The sequence below is a fragment of the Phoenix dactylifera genome, chromosome 5, assembly GCF_051530095.1.
Source record: "Phoenix dactylifera cultivar Ajwa chromosome 5, Ajwa_hap1_PhDact_Kaust_v1.1, whole genome shotgun sequence".
In the NCBI taxonomy this organism is placed as follows: Eukaryota; Viridiplantae; Streptophyta; class Magnoliopsida; order Arecales; family Arecaceae; genus Phoenix; species Phoenix dactylifera.
This window is the reverse complement of record NC_143194.1, coordinates 5,769,275-5,785,872: the sequence shown is the minus strand read 5'-3', so window position 1 is coordinate 5,785,872 and position 16,598 is coordinate 5,769,275. Positions and strand designations below refer to the sequence as shown.

Here is a 16,598-nt window from a genome sequence, read left to right as displayed (position 1 = left end):
ACTTGAATGAGAAGCTCACCGGGCTCTACTTGCTTCTTCCAGAGGTCGTCCCTTGCGTCTAGGGTTTCTATGGGTAGCGAGGGGCCCGTTGCCTGAGTCAGCGCCTCAGTTGGTTGCTTCACTCTGTGAGCCGCCATGTAGCACTGCTTGGCGACCAGCTGATCCCCGCGGACCTCGCCTACTCCTTGGCCGGTGGGGAATCGCATGAGTAGATGGCGGGTTGAGACCACAGCTCGGAGGGCATTTAGCCCCGGTCGCCCAAAAATGGCGTTGTAGGCTGAGGATAGACGGACCATAAGGAAATCCGTCCTCACAGTGCTTTCCTGGGGAGCGAGGCCGACCGTGACAAGGAAGCTGACCTCACCCCCGACTGGGACCGAGTCTCCGGTGAACCCGACTAGTGGGGTATCAATTTTTCGGAGATGTCTTTCTGGCAACCCCATTTTTTCGTAGGCGTGGTAGTACAAAATGTTGGCTGAACTTCCATTGTCAACTAGGACACGTTTTACATCAAACTTATTTACAATCATGGAGATGACCACAGCGTCATCGTGAGGGGTCTCAACCCCTTCCAAGTCCTCGTCCGAGAATGAAATGACTTCAGCAGTACGCGGGCGCTTCGGAGAGACTCCTCGGGCTGACCTCCCTGCCGAGGCTCCTCCAATTACATTGATGGTGCCGGCGATAGGCCTGTTGTCGTCCAGATCTTCGGGCGGTGTGGCGTTTTCCGCTGGCCTCCTTTCCTCACGTCGGTTCCTTACGAACCGATTTGAGTACTCCGCGGCGGATAAGCGCCTCTATCTCGTCTCGGAGCTGAAAGCAATCCTCCGTGTCGTGCTCGCGATCTCGGTGGAAGCGGCAGTACTTCCTGGGATTGCGGGGAACTCCTGTATCCCGCATAGGAGGCGGAGGTCGGAAAAAATTCCGACCTTCGATTTCCATCAAAATCTCGGCCCGGGGAGCATTGACAGGTGTGTAATTCTCGTACCTCCCTGGGTACGTCCGAGGCCGTGGTGGGGACCTTGGTCGAGGTGGGGTCCTCCGTTGCGGTTGTCCCCGCTGCCGAGTCGGGCTCCTCAGTCGGAGGAGGTTCTTCTTTCGACAGGGGGATCGGCTTCTTTGTCGGCCGCGCTCCTCGCGGCGTTTCTTCTGCTTCCTTGAGGCGGGCTCGACCGCTCCCCGCCTGGAGGCGATTGCCTCCTCGACCTTTGCATACTTCCGAGCTTGGGCCATCATCTCGGTTAAGTCGGCGGGGAAGCTCTTCTCGATAGAGAAGAGGAATCGATAAGAGCAAACCCCAATCTTTAGAGCCGACATGGCTATTGACTGGTCCAGCTCGCGAACTTCCCACGTGGCGGCGGTAAACCGATCTAGATACTCCTTGAGGGATTCCCCCTCCTTCTGCTTGACATCCAGGAGGGAATCCGACGTCCGCCGTTGGCGTCGGCTGGCAGCAAAATTAGTGGCAAACTGCCTGCCGAGTTGCTCGAAGGAAGATACCGTGTTCGGCTTTAGCCCAGAGAATCAAAGCCGAGCCGTCCCTCGGAGAGTCGCCGGGAAGGCCTTACAAAGTACAGCCTCCGAGGATCCTTGTAGGGCCATGAGAGCTTGGTAACTCTCCAAGTGGTCGAGGGGGTCGGTAATTCCGTTGTAGGGCTCCACTTGAGGCATCTTAAACCTCGCGGAGACCGGCTCATCCTCGATCTGGCGGGAGAAGGGTGACTTGGTGGTGAATTCAAAATCCCCCTCTTGTCTTGCCCTCTTGCTATGGAGCGCTTCGATCTGGCGCTCCAAATGTTCGAGTTTCCTGTCGAGCTCCCCAACCCGTGGAATCGCCACCGTGGTTTGCTCTGGCTCACGGTGGTCAGGGGCTGATTCGGCTTCAGAGGGTTGGGGTCTTCTGTTGAGACCTTCCCCCGGTAGCTCTCTCTGGGGGAGGCCCGCCCTTCGTTGTTGGCTCTGGAGGAGCCGTGAAGATTCTGGCTTGGGAGAATCGGGCCATTGAGAGGAAACTCCGGCAAGACCTGGGCCTGCGGGGGAAGCGTTGGTAAGGCCTCCTCGCGCCGCAGGCCTTGAACGGCAGCGGCCAGGGCCTGAACTTGCTACACGAGAGCATTGAATTGCTCCGGCCGGACCCGGGGATCCGGGTCAGCCGGAGTAGGCGAATTCTGGACGGAGTGTCCAGGACTCTGTGGGGACGCCGGGAGATATTGGAGGCTTCCTTACTTCTCAACTTCATGATCGGGACTCGGGCCCTTCCTCTAGCGCCAACTGTTGCTGAAAATTGGACCCGGGGGCGATCGTCGGTCGAGGAGGGGGAGTGGCGGTGGACACAGGAGAGTGGAGGTCCGTCGGCGGGCGGCGTCCTCCGTCGGGGTGCCTGCAGAAAAGCCGGTGGCCGGGTTTTCCGGTGCCGGCCCTCCAATGCTTAAGTCAGAAGAGGGCTATCTGTGTTCAAAGGAGAAAGAGGAGAACGGTATTTTTTGAGTTTTTTGCTCCCTCCCTTTTGAGAAGCAAGGGTTCCCTTTTATAGGGGGGTCGGTTTATCTGTGATGTGACGGGGCGAGGCCGTCGTACGGCTCGGCATGTTGCTTGGACTGACAAACGATCGGGTGAATCATTGCATTGGTGTCGGAGGTGAGGCCGAGATCAGAGACTTATCACAGTTGATTGGACTCCGTTGAGCTGATTTGCCATGGAGAGCCGTAGGTCCGTAGATAATAGGAGCCATGCGTATTAATTGTTGAGTAAGCCGGAGGTGCGCATTAATAGTTGAGTAGGCCGGAGAGTCGCATTAATTGTTGAGTAAACTGGGGGTTTGCAGAGGTCATGCACAATAAATGCTGGGGCAGTGGCAGGATATGGCCCTCGGCCGGACTTTGGAGGGGTTCGGCCGTAGTAGGTGGTCGACAAGGACAGACCTTTGGGGTCGGAAATTCTCTAGGTCGGACATTTCAAGGTCGGACGTTCAGAGGTTGGATGCCGACCTCAGTCGTCCAAGCTCGGTGGCTATGCGGCCTTTTGGAGGTGGGGTTACTATATTGCTGGGGAAAAACTGTATTCCCCCAACAGGTTTGATTAAGAAAGCTATCTAACTGCATATGCCAAGAATAATTGAAGAGACTGAGTTATTATCAAGTTAATCAAGCCTCTTGATGATTGTATTGGGAAATTAAATTCAAAAGTCTTCCATCACTGCTCATTACCACTTTACACTCATTGCTCTCATGTATTTAATCTTGTTCACTTTATCTGGACCATCTTACGAGTCATGTATTTGCACATGATTGTTCTTATGCTAGTATAATAGAACAAGAAGGGTGAGCTGAATCCTAGAGATAAGATCCAGTTTTCTTGTTACTTGAATTATACGAATAAACAATAGCTAACAAATATTTATGGAATATGAGCTTTTATTTGGTCTAGGGGTACAACCTAGGTTGGGCGTAATTTTATTTAGGTCAAGCTTGGCTACAATGCCCTTAAGCAATTTCAAATAGGATTGTATTAAAGCAAAACCCAACTGGAACCTGAATGTAATCCAGTCTAAACTTCATCCAACCCAATATATAAATAAGTAAATAAATACTTATATTTATATTTATATTTTAGATTTATGTTTCATGTAGGTCATTTTATGCTCATTATAATTATATCTTTAGCCTTCTACAACTACGCATATCATAGAAATTGATTAATGGTTAAGGTCATGATCGAATAAATAATCTAACAAAAATAATTTTTTTTAAATTATCTTAAAATTCCTATTCAACTTGTTCTAATCCAATTAACAGAACCCAATCCAACCCAAGCTGAACTTGAGAATGGGCTGGTTTGAATTTGAAGAAATTTGATGAATGAAGAAGAGGATGAAAGGGAACTCAGAAAAAACAGAAGAAACTGAAGAGAAATCTTAAACTTTTCTTCTGAATCAAAAGTTGCGCATGCATGCTGTGATCCTACACTATATATATAAGAGTACATTAACTGAATAACAGAAACTCCAACTAATTAACAGAAAGCAATTGAAACAACTGAAATCAGTTCAATTTCAGTTAAGTAATAGAGTTCAGCATGTGCAGAGCTAAACTTCGATTTATAACACTCTCCCTCAAGATGGAGGGTGCATATTATGAACACCCATTTTGCAATCAAGCTATGAAATCTAGCAGCTCCAAGCGCTTTCGTCAGCAAATCAGCGAGTTTCATAGTGCCGGACACATGTAGAGTTCGAATTATCCCTGACTGGAGTTTATCTTTCACAATATGACAATCGATTTCAATGTGTTTCGTCCTTTCATGAAACACTGGATTAGCAGCAATGTGTCTCGCTACTTGATTGTCACAAAACAACAATGCTGGATTTGTATGTTGTACTTCCAAATCTTTAAGAAGGTTTATCAGCCATGTAAGCTCACAACATGTGGAAGCCATGGAACGATACTCTGCTTCTGCAGAGTACCTTGAAACAGTGTGCTGCTTCTTCGATTTCTACGAGATAAGTGATTCTCCAAGGAAGATACAAAATTTTGTGACTGATCTGCGTGTATCCGAGCAAGTTGCCGAGTCTGCATCACTGAATGCCTTCAAATGAAGCTTAGAATTTGAAGGAAAGAACAACCCCTATCTTGGTGTGGCTTTTAAGTATCTCAACACATGATAAGCAACATCCAAGTACGGTTGTTTTGGTGAGTCTAGGAATTGACTCGATACTTGCACAGAGAAGTTCAAATCTGGCCTTGTTATGGTGAGATATAAACCTTCCTATCAATCTTCTATAAACCATAAGTTCTTCAATGGGTTCTCCTTCAAATCTGCTAAGCTTCAAGTTTTGTACCATGGGGCATTTTGCAAGTTTTGAACCAAGGTATCCAGCATCCTCTAAAACCTCTAGAGCATACTTTCATTGACAAACAGATATCCCTTTTGAGCTTCTGGCTATCTCAAGTCCAAGGAAAAACTTTAAGCTTGAACAGTGCATTGAGGATTTGCTTGAGGTGATTTATATATGAAGGATTATTGCCTGCAACTATTATGTCATCCACATATACAAGTATGGCAGTGTATGATAGTGTAATCAGCCTTAGATTGAGTGAAACCATGAAAGATGATGAATGAAGATAGTTTTTCAAACCACTGTCTTAAGGCTTGCTACAATCCATATATGGACTTGTTCAGACGACAAACCATTTTCTTACCTTTCTCCCCCAGCTGCTCATAACCAGGAGGTAGAGTCATGTATACCTCTTCATATAAATCACCATGTAAGAATGCATTGTTGACATCAAGTTGATACAAGTGCCAGTTTTTAATGGTTGCAATTGCTAAGAGTGTCTTGACTACAACCAACTTAGCAACCAGAGAGAATATATCATGATAATCCAAACCAGCCTGTTGAGTATACCATTTAGTAACTAGTCTTGCCTTCTTCTCTTTTCAATTCCGTCTACTTTGAATTTTCGCTTGTAGATCCATTTGCAGTCCACTGGTTCTTTTTCCTCAGGTAATAAAGTAACAGTCCAAGTGTGGTTGTCAACGAGGGCCTTTAACTCAGCATCCATGGTAGCACACCACTCAGGTGACTTAGAGACTTCAGCATAAGTTTTTGGATCAGTTGAAGATGAAATAGACAAAGCAAAGGCACGGTGAGAAGGAGAAAATCTTTCATAATTCAGAAAGGCTGAGATGTCATAAGGCTTGTGTGATTTTGCACAGGGTGTTGACTGTTGAATGAGTGGTTGAGAGTGAGGAGTAGAGGATGCTAAGCTGCAATGATACTCCTGAAGATAAGTAGGAGGACGTTTGAGCCTAGAAGACCTTAATTCTAAGAGATAGATTAGGAGAAGGAAAGACTGGTGGCACAGAGTTAGGAGGGGATGGAGGATGAGGAATGAAAGGAAGTGTGCCATCGAGCGTGCCACTAGGCGTGCCACTGGGCATGCCGGTTGAATCAGGGGTGCTGCTAGTGTCATGTGTGGAGGGGGTATTTGCAGCATTGAGATTGTTCAAATATAAGTAATCACTAGTCATAATGGAAGATGGATAGAAGATAGTATCACAAGACTGAGATGAAGGACTTAATGTAGGAGAAGTGATATATTGAAAAGAAAAAGTGAACTTATGAAAAACAACATCCCAGGAAATGAACACATTCTTGGATTGAATGTCATAAAGCTTGTAAGCTTTCATACCTTGAGGATATCTAATGAAAATACATTGTCTGGCTCTATGATCAAATTTTGACCTATATCTTTTTAGGATAGAAGAATAACACAAGCAACCAAATACTTTTAAGTGAGTGTAAGAAGGTTTTGCAGAAAATAGGACTTCATAAGGGGATCAGTCAGAAAGTTTTGGAGTTGGTATTCTGTTGATGAGATAGACTGCTGTTAGAACACAGTCTCCCCAGAAAATTAAAGGAAAATTGGCTTGAAACCTTAATGCTCTAGCAACATTGAGTATATGTTGATGCTTTTTTTTCACTACCCCATTTTGTTGAAGAGTATCAACACAACTAAGTTGGTAAATAATTTTCTTTAATGCATAGAAATTTGCCATGTTGAACTCTTAACCATTATCTGATCTAATAATTCTTACCTTGGCAGAAAATTGAACTTCAACTAAAGCACAAAAGGACCGAAAGATATCACGAGTTTGTGATTTGGAGTGCATAAGTTAAACCTAAGTGGCTATACTGTAATCATCTATGATGCTAAGAAAGTATTTAAAGCCATCAAGTGAAGGTGTGGAAAAAGGTCCTCATATGTCACAGTGAATTAACTCAAAAACAGAATTTGAAATGTGAGCAGTGTGAGGAAAGCTTAATGTTTGTTGTTTAGCAAGAGCGCTAATGCCACAATGATTGTTCATATTTGTTTAACAAACTAAGTATAGAAAAAGATAAATGTCCTAGTGTACGGTACCGAAGATCAAAGTCATAACAGTTATCAATCAAATATGTAAAGGAACACAATGAAGAATTTGCAGCACCAACAGCAGCTTAGTTATCATCTAGTTGAAGATGATAGAGACCATCTTCAAGCTTTTCCACTCCAATCGTCATCCAATTCAATAAGCCCTATATGAAGCAGAATTTTGACAAAAAAATCAGGCAATAGTGATGTGTATTTATAAGCTTGCTGGCTGAAATGAGATTGAAAGAAAACTTGGGACACAAAGAACATTAGTCAGAGTAAGGAACTTCAAAATTCTGACTGTTCACATGCGTCACAGGAACTCGTTCACTAGTGGGAAGTTTAATAGTGGCATTAACATTGGCTGTGATGGTAGAAAGATGAGAAATAGAGCATACTATATGGTCCGTAGCTCCTATATCTATGATCCAAGGAACATGAGCTTGGTTTTGAGCAAGAACACTCAACGGACAAGCAAGATTACCTAAAAAACTAGGGGCAGATGGCGATCGAGCACTGCTGGCTGGCAATTGCAGATTTCCGACTTAGTTCACTTAGGGCTGTGGCACACTCTGTGTATTAGCATTTGACCCATTAGACTGCAACTTTAACAAGCGAAATCATATAAAACCATGAGACTGCGACTTAGTTGTAACACCGAAAGCATTCTTTGACATTAATCCGAGGTGATAGTGAGCTTAGAGAAATCATATAAAAAATCTAGTGTTGTAGTGCTAGAGACTTGATTCACTACAGAGGCCCCTCCTTTGCCTTTTGTAAAGTTGAAACTGGGTAGAATACCGTAAAGCCTATAGCACTTATCTTTCATTTGACCTAATTTCTCACAATGACTGCATGTAGGCCTATCTTTCTTACGAATTTGGCCTACATTGTTTTGCCTTTGAATGGGTTTTGAATTGAATGAAGATTGGTTGTAAACTGACTGGCCATAGGCAGACTTATTAGCAAAAGCAGCAACCTCAGGACCTTGAATCATGGTAGTTACCTTACTCTATCTTTCTTCTTAAAGTACAAGAGCAAATACCTCGTTAACGGGTGGCATAGGATCCATGAGTAGGATATGTCCACGAACATTTGAGTAGGAATCATCTAGTCCCGTCAAGAATTGAATAACTTGTTCTTCAGATTGGTACTCGTTCTGCTGCCGAGGTTTGAAGTTAGCCAATTCTTTCCAAAGTCCCTTCAAACAAGTGAAGTAAGAAAATATAAAGCTATGATTCTGAAAGAGATAAAATAGTCTTTTGTAATTGATAAATTCTTGGACCATTGCTTTGGCTAAATCTTTCTTTCAAATCAAGCAAAATCTCTCTCGCAGTCTCCATATAGATCGTGCTGGTACTCATCTCTTTTAGGATGGAATTCAAGATCCATGCAGAGACTACCATGTTGCATCTTCTCCAAGCCGCATGGTGTGGATCATTCAGTGGGGGTTGAGGGATGCTTCCATCAATGAACCCTTTCCTTGTTCTTAACACTCAAAGTCAAGATCATTGATCTGCTCCAGGTTAAATAAGTTTCTTCATTCAAGATCAAAAAAATGAGTTGCAAACCTGTGCTATCACTATGATGCAGGAAATAGGGGATCGTTGGATCTTCGACCACACTCTGAACCGGTGAAGAGACTGATTTGGCACTGGTATTAGCAGAGGCAGCTATGGGAGGAAGCATTTAATGCTCTGATACCATGAAGAAATCTGATGAATGAAGAAGAGGATGAAAGAGAACTCAGAAAAAACAGAGAAAACTAAAGAGAAAGCTTTAAACTTTTCTTCTGAGTCAAAAGTTGCCTATGCAAGCTGTGACTAGAATTAGAGCCCAGCCTAAATTTTGACTAGAATTACCTTTGTGGGCCATGATGCTCTTCATGTAGGCCTAGATCAAGGTCAAAAACCCTCAGCTTTGAAGCTCTAAAAGCGCACGCACTATGTTACTTAAAGAAAGCAGACATCCTATATCACCCTTGGATAGCTCATCTCTACTGTTGGGCAAGTGAATGAATCTAGCATATTGGAATTGAAAGGATTGAAAATGGATACAAGCTAATCAATTACAGGCAATCGATATATCCCGCACTTGCCAACATTCAATTTGGTCCAGACATTTTGGGGGGTCCATGCACCAAGTAGAGGAGTGTGACTACTAAGGAAAACCCCAATTCACAAAATAGTAAACTTATTAATTTACTCTATTCTTATGAAAAGTAAAATAAATTATTAGACAACAATGAAAGTGAAATCTGTTCTACAGGACCATTTCATTCTTGGCCCCAATTCAGTATAAGCAAGTCCAAGCTAATGGTATGTTCACATGATAAATTACTCAAATATGACTTAATTTCCATCACCCATTTGGCCACCATTATGGGTTGCATATTTTACTCTTAAACAACCTCATGTTTGTGAAGAAGATATATTAGAGGATAGCTTGCATACAAATATAGACACAAGGAAACCTGGCTATACATAACTTCATCCACACCTCCTCTTATATTTTGTCATGGTCGCACGCGAGTGAAGGCAGACTAAGAAGCCTCTCTTGTTTATGAAGATTAAAACCTTGTTATTACAATTTCGAGAAGGCTGATGCATCCAAGAATTGTCTGGCTACCATCACTGTGATAGATTACATCTCTCAGTCCTGAAAGCCAACGATGAGTGGCAGTTTATCAAGAATAATGGCCTCTACGACCCATACCACCTCTCCTTTATCCTGCCTACTTTCCACTAGTAAATATGGAGAGCATCATATGGTTGTGGCCAACTAAGGTAACCAATGACCTACTTCCCCACCATCCTCGCCCATCAATCCAAAACCATTTTCTAGATCAAAGATCAAAGTAAAAATGCAATTGCTTCATGTGACTTCGAAGATTTTTCATTTTATCCATTATTCCTGCCCTGACCACTTCTGTTTCCAGTTTATCTGCCATTCTTTTCTTTCTGAAGGTTTATGTTGGTTTTTCTATTCAGATCCCTTTCCTCAAAGAGTGACATGCTATGTCTCTGCCTACATGTCCACTTCTTTTCTCCAGCATATTCTATATTCCACACATGTGATTCATTCAGTCATAGCATGTCACGCCCCGAGCCCGAGGCGCGGCAGACGCTGCACGCCCGCACGGCGGGCCGCGCAGTCGTGCAAGGCAACGGATTACATCAAAGCAAATAGAGATGTTCAAACTTATTTGAGGGTAAATCACAGATGCTTAAAATTGACATAAATAATTAAAGTCATTCAAAAGCAGTCTTACAAAGTTTCAAAATAGCATATGCCAACATAATTCAAATGTCCAAACTAAACTAACTAAAATGCCAATAACTGAAAAATCATCGGAAAATCTAATGCACTCCCCAATCCCGTGCGATCAAGCCTCTGGATCTGAAAAGTAGAGAAAACAGAATAATGAGCTACACTAGCCGAGTAAGCAATAAAATACCCCAGAGTGGGGTCAGAGCATATCAGATCAAAAATACAGGATAATGTCTGAAATAAATCACAAATAATATCATTTTTCTCTTTTCAAAACTTATTATCATTTTTCCAAAAATCTGATACCAGAATTTCAACATAATAGGCTACGACCATGTAACCCAGTGGCATGGGTTGCACAAAGTGCCAGAAACCACTATTATTAGTCACCGGTGGCCACGGTGTCCAGAAACAACTATTCTAATCACCGGCGGTGCGGTGTCGAAACCGGTTCCTCACAGATTACAAGTCGACAGGTCCAACGTATAATCCCCATTGGCGGGGCCAGAACATAACAGATCATAGCCATGCTGAGAATGCATATATATAGAAAGTAGATTTCATAAATTATCCAATCATATTTTGCGGATTTCAAAGCATACAACATAATTTTCAAATAACATTTAATATGTCTGACCCATTTTACAGAATACAAAACATTTATCAGAATTTAATCTATTTATCAAATAATTTGGAAATTCCACTTGAAGTATTAAATTACTTACCTCTTCTCGCTTAATTCCTACTTCAGGTAGGCGGATCAGGTTCACCTGTTAACATTTAATTAATTTCTTTGTTAATTTTAGAGCTAAGCAAAAATCAAAAATAATACTATTGGGTTTCGGGTTCGGGTTCGGGTTCGAAACGGGTTTCGGGTTTGGACTGGGTTTCGGATTTGGATTGGGCCCACAAAAGGGTACGACCCAAATAGGGCCCAAACTAGGCTGAACTGGGCCCAAATTGGGCCCACAAAAGATCATGGCCCATCTGGGCCCAACACTATTGAACTGGGCCCAAGTTGGGCCCCTAGTGAACCAGGCCCAAGTTGGCCCAGTTCGGCCCACGATGGGCCTTCATCTTCCCCAAACTCCCCATGGACAGGGGAGTTGGATAGCAAGAGAAGGAAGAGGGGAGAGGGGAAAGGGCTGGCTGGGTGGTCGGCCTAGGTGGCCAAAGGGCACCTCTCAGTCGACGGCCAGCCGGCCGCAGTGGCGGCCGGCGGCCGTAGCAGTGGCCGGGGTCGAGAGTCAACCGAGAATGGTCTCGGCTCATGGGGCCAAAACAGAGGGAGCAAAGCAGCTATTTGGCATGGAATCAAGGCAAAAGGGGGCTTACCGGCGGTGGCAGAGGCAGTGGGAGGAAGATCTCGGCCGCCAGTGCTCGATCCGGTGGTCAAGCGGCGGTGGCGGCGGTGCTTTCTGAGAAGGAAGGAGATCTCGAAACAGGAGAGGCACGGGTGGTGATGGTGGTGGATCCGGCGGCACGCCAGCTACTTGGGAGGCAAGGGCAGAGGAAGGAGAGGGAGGAGAGGGGGGAGGAGAGGAAGGAGAGGGATCTCGGTGGTGGTCCAAGGGGAAGGAAAGATGGGGTTTTATCGCCCCATCGTAATAGCCCTCCGCCGCAAAAATCGCGGCGGTCGAGCGAGATCTGCGGCCGTGCGGATGGACTGAGGGGGGCGCCGCGAGATACCCGCGGCGCCCTTGCCCTGTTTGTCCCCCGAAGGAGCCGGAGAGGATCGCAATCGCGATCCTCTGTTCCGGCTCCTCCTGGATTGAATCTGGGCTGAAGTCGGCGAGGGCTGCCGACTTCAGCCCCGTATATCACATTCTCCCCCCCTAAAAAAGATTTTGTCCTCAAAATTTAACATACCTTAGCTTGCAAAAAGGTCCGGATATTTTTCCTTCATGTCGTCCTCCAGCTCCCACGTAGCCTCTCGTTCTGAGTGATTACTCCACTGAATCTTAACATAAGGAATCGTGCGCCTCCTCAACACTTGTTCTTTTCTATCAACCACACGTACAGGCTGCTCAGGATATGTCAAATCTTCTCTAAGCTGCAAGGGAGCCACTTCTACCACATGGCTCATATCTGGAATATACTTTCTTAGCATGGAAACATGAAAAACATTGTGAACTCCAGACAGTGAAGGTGGAAGTGGCAATTTGTATGCCACAGCTCCTACTCTTTCCAGAATCTCAAAGGGGCCCACATAGCATGGACTGAGTTTTCCGCGTATTCCAAATCGCATCACCCCTTTAGTAGGAGACACTTTCAGAAACACATGATTTCCGACCTGAAATTCCAATTCCCTTCTTCTATTATCTGTATAACTTTTCTGTCTTCTCTGAGCTATCCGGAGGCGTTCCCTGATCAGCTGGATCTTCTCTATTGTTTATTGCACAATCTCGGGGCCCATAATTTTTCTTTCATCAACATCATTCCAACAGATAGGTGATCTACACTTTCTTCCATATGGAGCCTCATAAGGTGCCATTTGAATACTTGCCTGGTAACTGTTATTACATGCAAACTCAACCAAAGGCAAGTGACGGTCCCAAGAACCTTTCATATCCATTACACAAGCTCTTAGCATATCTTCCAAGGTCTGAATGGTTCTTTCTGATTAGCCATCAGTCTGAGGGTGGAAAGCTGTGCTGAAGCTCAGAGTGGTCCCCAAGGCTTTATGCAAACTACCCCAAAAGTGAGATACAAACCGCGAGTCCCTATCGGAAACAACGGATACGGGTACTCCATGCAACCTCACTATTTGTTCAATGTAGAGCTCTGCAAACTTTTCCAAGGTCATTCCTACTTTGAATGCCAAAAAGTTGCCGACTTTGTCAATCTGTCCACAATCACCCATATAGCATCATAACCTTTAGGAGTGCGAGGCAGCCCGGAGACGAAGTCCATAGTGATGTGTTCCCACTTCCATTCAGAAAGTGGTAGGGGCTGCAACAACCCTGCCGGTCTTTGATGCTCTGCTTTAACTTGCTGACATATCAAACACCGAGCCACAAATTGTGCAATTTCTCTCTTCATATTATTCCACCAAAATGTACCTTTCAAATCCTTATACATCTTAGTACCCCCAGGATGCACTGTATATCCAGTATTATGAGCTTCCCTCATAATTTCATTCTTTAAATCAGAGTTATTTGGAATACAAATTCTGTTCCTGTATCTCAATGAGCCATCCTCATGAAGTCTGAATTCTGATTAAGAACCTGATTCAATATCACTTCTAAGCTTTTGCAACTGAGGGTCATCTGCTTGAGCAATCCTGATCCTCTCTATCAAGGTAGGTTGGACACGTAGGTTTGTCAAAAGTGCATCAGGATCATCAACATACCTCGATTTCTGCTCTTCTTAGATCTTCCAAAATTCTCCTCTGAGAAGTGAGTAAGGCAGCAATACTACCAGTAGATTTTCTGCTCAGTGCATCTGCTGCCACATTAGCTTTTCCTGGATGGTAATGAAAAGACAAATCATAATCCTTCAGTAACTCTAACCATCTTCTCTGTCTCATGTTTAGTTCCTTCTGGGTAAAAATGTATTTCAAACTTTTGTGATCAGTGTACGCCTTACAAGATTCACCATATAAATAATGTCTCCAAATTTTTAATACAAACACAACAGCAGCAAGTTCAAGATCATGAATGGGGTAGTTCTCCTCATATGACTTTAATTGTCGGAAAGCATAAGCAATCACCTTATCATTCTGCATCAGCACACAACCCAATCCTTTCTTTGAGGCATCACTGTAGATGGTATAACCTTCACCACTAGAAGGAAGGGTAAGGATGGGAGCTGACACCAAACGTTGTTTAAGCTCCTGGAAGCTTTGTTCACATTTATCTGACCACTCAAACTTAACTCCTTTACGAGTTAGTCGAGTTAAAGGTGCAGCAATAGAGGAAAAAACCTCAACAAATCATCTGTAATATCCTGCTAGACCCAAGAAACTGCGAATCTCAGTAACACTGTTGGGCCTGCTCCAGTTGACCACTGCCTCGATCTTCTTTGGATCCACATAGATATCCTCTTTAGATATTACATGCCCTAGGAACATTACACTGTCCAGCCAAAATTCACTTTTCTTCAACTTACCATACAACTGCTCTTGCCTTAGGGTCTCCAGTACTAACCTCAAATGCTGCTCGTGTTCCACCTGACTCGTAGAATAGATCAAGATGTCATCAATAAAGACCACTACAAATTTATCCAGAAAGGGTCTGAACACCCTGTTCATCAGATCCATAAAAGCTGCAGGGGCATTTGTCAGTCCAAAAGGCATGACCAAAAATTCATAGTGCCCATACCGAGTGCGAAAAGCAGTTTTTGGCACATCTTCAGCTCTTATCTTTAATTGATGGTATCCAGAATGAAGATCAATTTTGGAAAATACCTGAGCACCCTTTAACTGATCAAATAGGTCATCTATTCTTGGTAGAGGATACTTATTCTTTACCGTTACCCTATTTATTTCTCGGTAATCAATAGATAATCTCATGCTACCATCCTTCTTCTTTACAAATAAGACTGGAGCTCCCCAAGGTGAAATACTAGGTCTGATGAAACCCTTATCAAGAAGATCCTGCAACTGCTCCTTTAATTCTTTCATTTCAGCTGGAGCCATTCTATAGGGGGTCTTGGAGATTGGTGTGGTACTGGAAATCAAATCAATGGCAAATTCAATTTCTCTATCTGGTGGCAAGCCAGAAAGATCTTTCGGAAAGACATCGGGGTATTCATTTACTACTGGAATATCTTCAAATCTTTGATCTGATAGTCTAGTGTCAACCACTATGGCAATATATGTCATACTCCCCTTCCTAAGTAGTCGCTCAATTTGCATAGCGGAGACAATTCGAGGGGAGGTATATGCACCACTGCCTATAAAGCTGAATTCAGTATCTCCTCGGGTCCGGAAGTCTACCCGTTTTTCATGGCAGTTAATGGTGGCAAAATGTGATGCTAACCAGTCCATACCGAGGATTATGTCAAAGTCATGCATATCTATAACTATTAAGTCAGCAGGCAAGTCTCTACCTACTATCTGAACTGGACAAGTCTTGCAGACCTGATTACCAATCATCTCACTCCCTGCAGGAGTGCTAACATGCAGATCATACTCTAATTGCACACAAGGCAGGTCATGTTTTTGCACAAATGTAGATGACACAAAGAAATGCGTAGCACCAGAATCAAATAGTGTATGAGCATAAACAGAAGCAACTGACAATGTACCTGACACCACCGTGTTGGATGCCTGAGCATCCTGCTGAGTCAGTGCATAAATACGACCCTGTGTGCGCAGTCTCCCCCCTTTCTGCTGCTTAGGAGAAGAGGGTTGAGCTGACTGAGCCGGAGCAGGAGAAGCTTGCACTTGCTGGTTTCTTGTAGTTTGAGGCCTCTGAACTGATCGAAGGTCCTGTTGAGGACACTCAGCTACCTTATGACCCTGCTGGCCGCATCTGATACAAGCACCAGATAATCGTCTACAGTGTTCAGTCTTATGCATACCACCACATGCATCACACTTATGCTTCTCTTGCTGAATAGTCTTTCCATCAGATCCTTGCTTCCCTGATTGCCAAGATTGGTTATGTGATTTTGCAGTCTTGCTAGAATTCTGTCCACTGCGAGCATCATAATCTCTGCTTCTCTTCTTTTGTTTCTTATCTTTGGCATCATAGGTTTCTTTCCAGACAATTTCCAGATTCTTAGCCCTGTCTACCAGATCATCATAGTTTGTCGAGTGTATTGCGGCCAAACTCCGACGTAAGTGAGGCTTCAATCCTTCTTCAAATCTCCTCATCTGGGACTCTGCATCCATGACGAGGGTGGGAGCAAACCGAGATAGCCTGTCAAACTCTGCCTCATACTCATCCACAGTCATAGTTCCTTGATTCAGATTGAGAAATTCCCTCTCTAGCTCCCTCAGGCGACTGGAGGGAAAATACTTGGAGTAGAATGCTGTGCGGAATCTCTGCCAGGTAAGCGCCTCCTGCTCGGGTGCCAATGTGCGCTCCACAGACATCCACCAATGATGAGCTCGATCCTGAAGCATATAGGTGGCAAATCTGACCTTCTCTTCATCGGTGCACTCCATTGCCCTGAAGGCTTTCTCCATTTCATTTATCCAGGTTTCGGCCTCTTGAGGACTAGTGGTGCCTTTAAAAGCCGAAGGTGCCATTCTCTTGAATTCTGCTATACTCCTTCTTTGCTCAGGAGGAGCAACATCCTGCTGGACTGGTTGCTGAGGTTGTTGCCTCTGTTGGCGTACTAACCCGACGACCTCCTCGATCAGTTCGAGCACCCGAGTTTGATTTCCGGCTGCAGCTTCTGGAGTTGATTGACCCTAGGGCCCTGAGTTATGCGGTGCCTCGCCCGCTTGGTTAGTGGGGGCTC

The 16,598-nt window shown here is 44.4% G+C and overlaps 1 protein-coding gene and 1 long non-coding RNA gene across 3 annotated transcripts; both read right to left on the bottom strand.

Annotated features, from left to right (window-relative positions):
• Positions 1-6,793: 6,793 nt before the first annotated feature.
• LOC148703334 (uncharacterized) lies at positions 6,794-8,669 on the bottom strand. 2 transcript variants are annotated; one of them, XR_016413120.1, is made up of 3 exons: positions 8,486-8,669; positions 7,960-8,402; positions 6,794-7,078 (listed from the first exon to the last, which is right to left on the bottom strand). It is a non-coding gene; the product is annotated as an uncharacterized LOC148703334 (long non-coding RNA). The 2 variants fall into 2 exon arrangements; XR_015986932.1 differs by having other exon boundaries at positions 7,960-8,669.
• A 4,138-nt stretch (positions 8,670-12,807) lies between these two features.
• LOC120110696 (uncharacterized) lies at positions 12,808-16,227 on the bottom strand. The gene is made up of 6 exons (XM_089931125.1): positions 16,043-16,227; positions 15,457-15,916; positions 14,856-15,318; positions 14,151-14,450; positions 13,537-14,063; positions 12,808-13,029 (listed from the first exon to the last, which is right to left on the bottom strand). The coding sequence occupies exons 1-6, from the start codon at positions 16,225-16,227 to the stop codon at positions 12,808-12,810; spliced, it is 2,157 nt and encodes a 718-aa protein (XP_089787251.1).
• Positions 16,228-16,598: the final 371 nt, after the last annotated feature.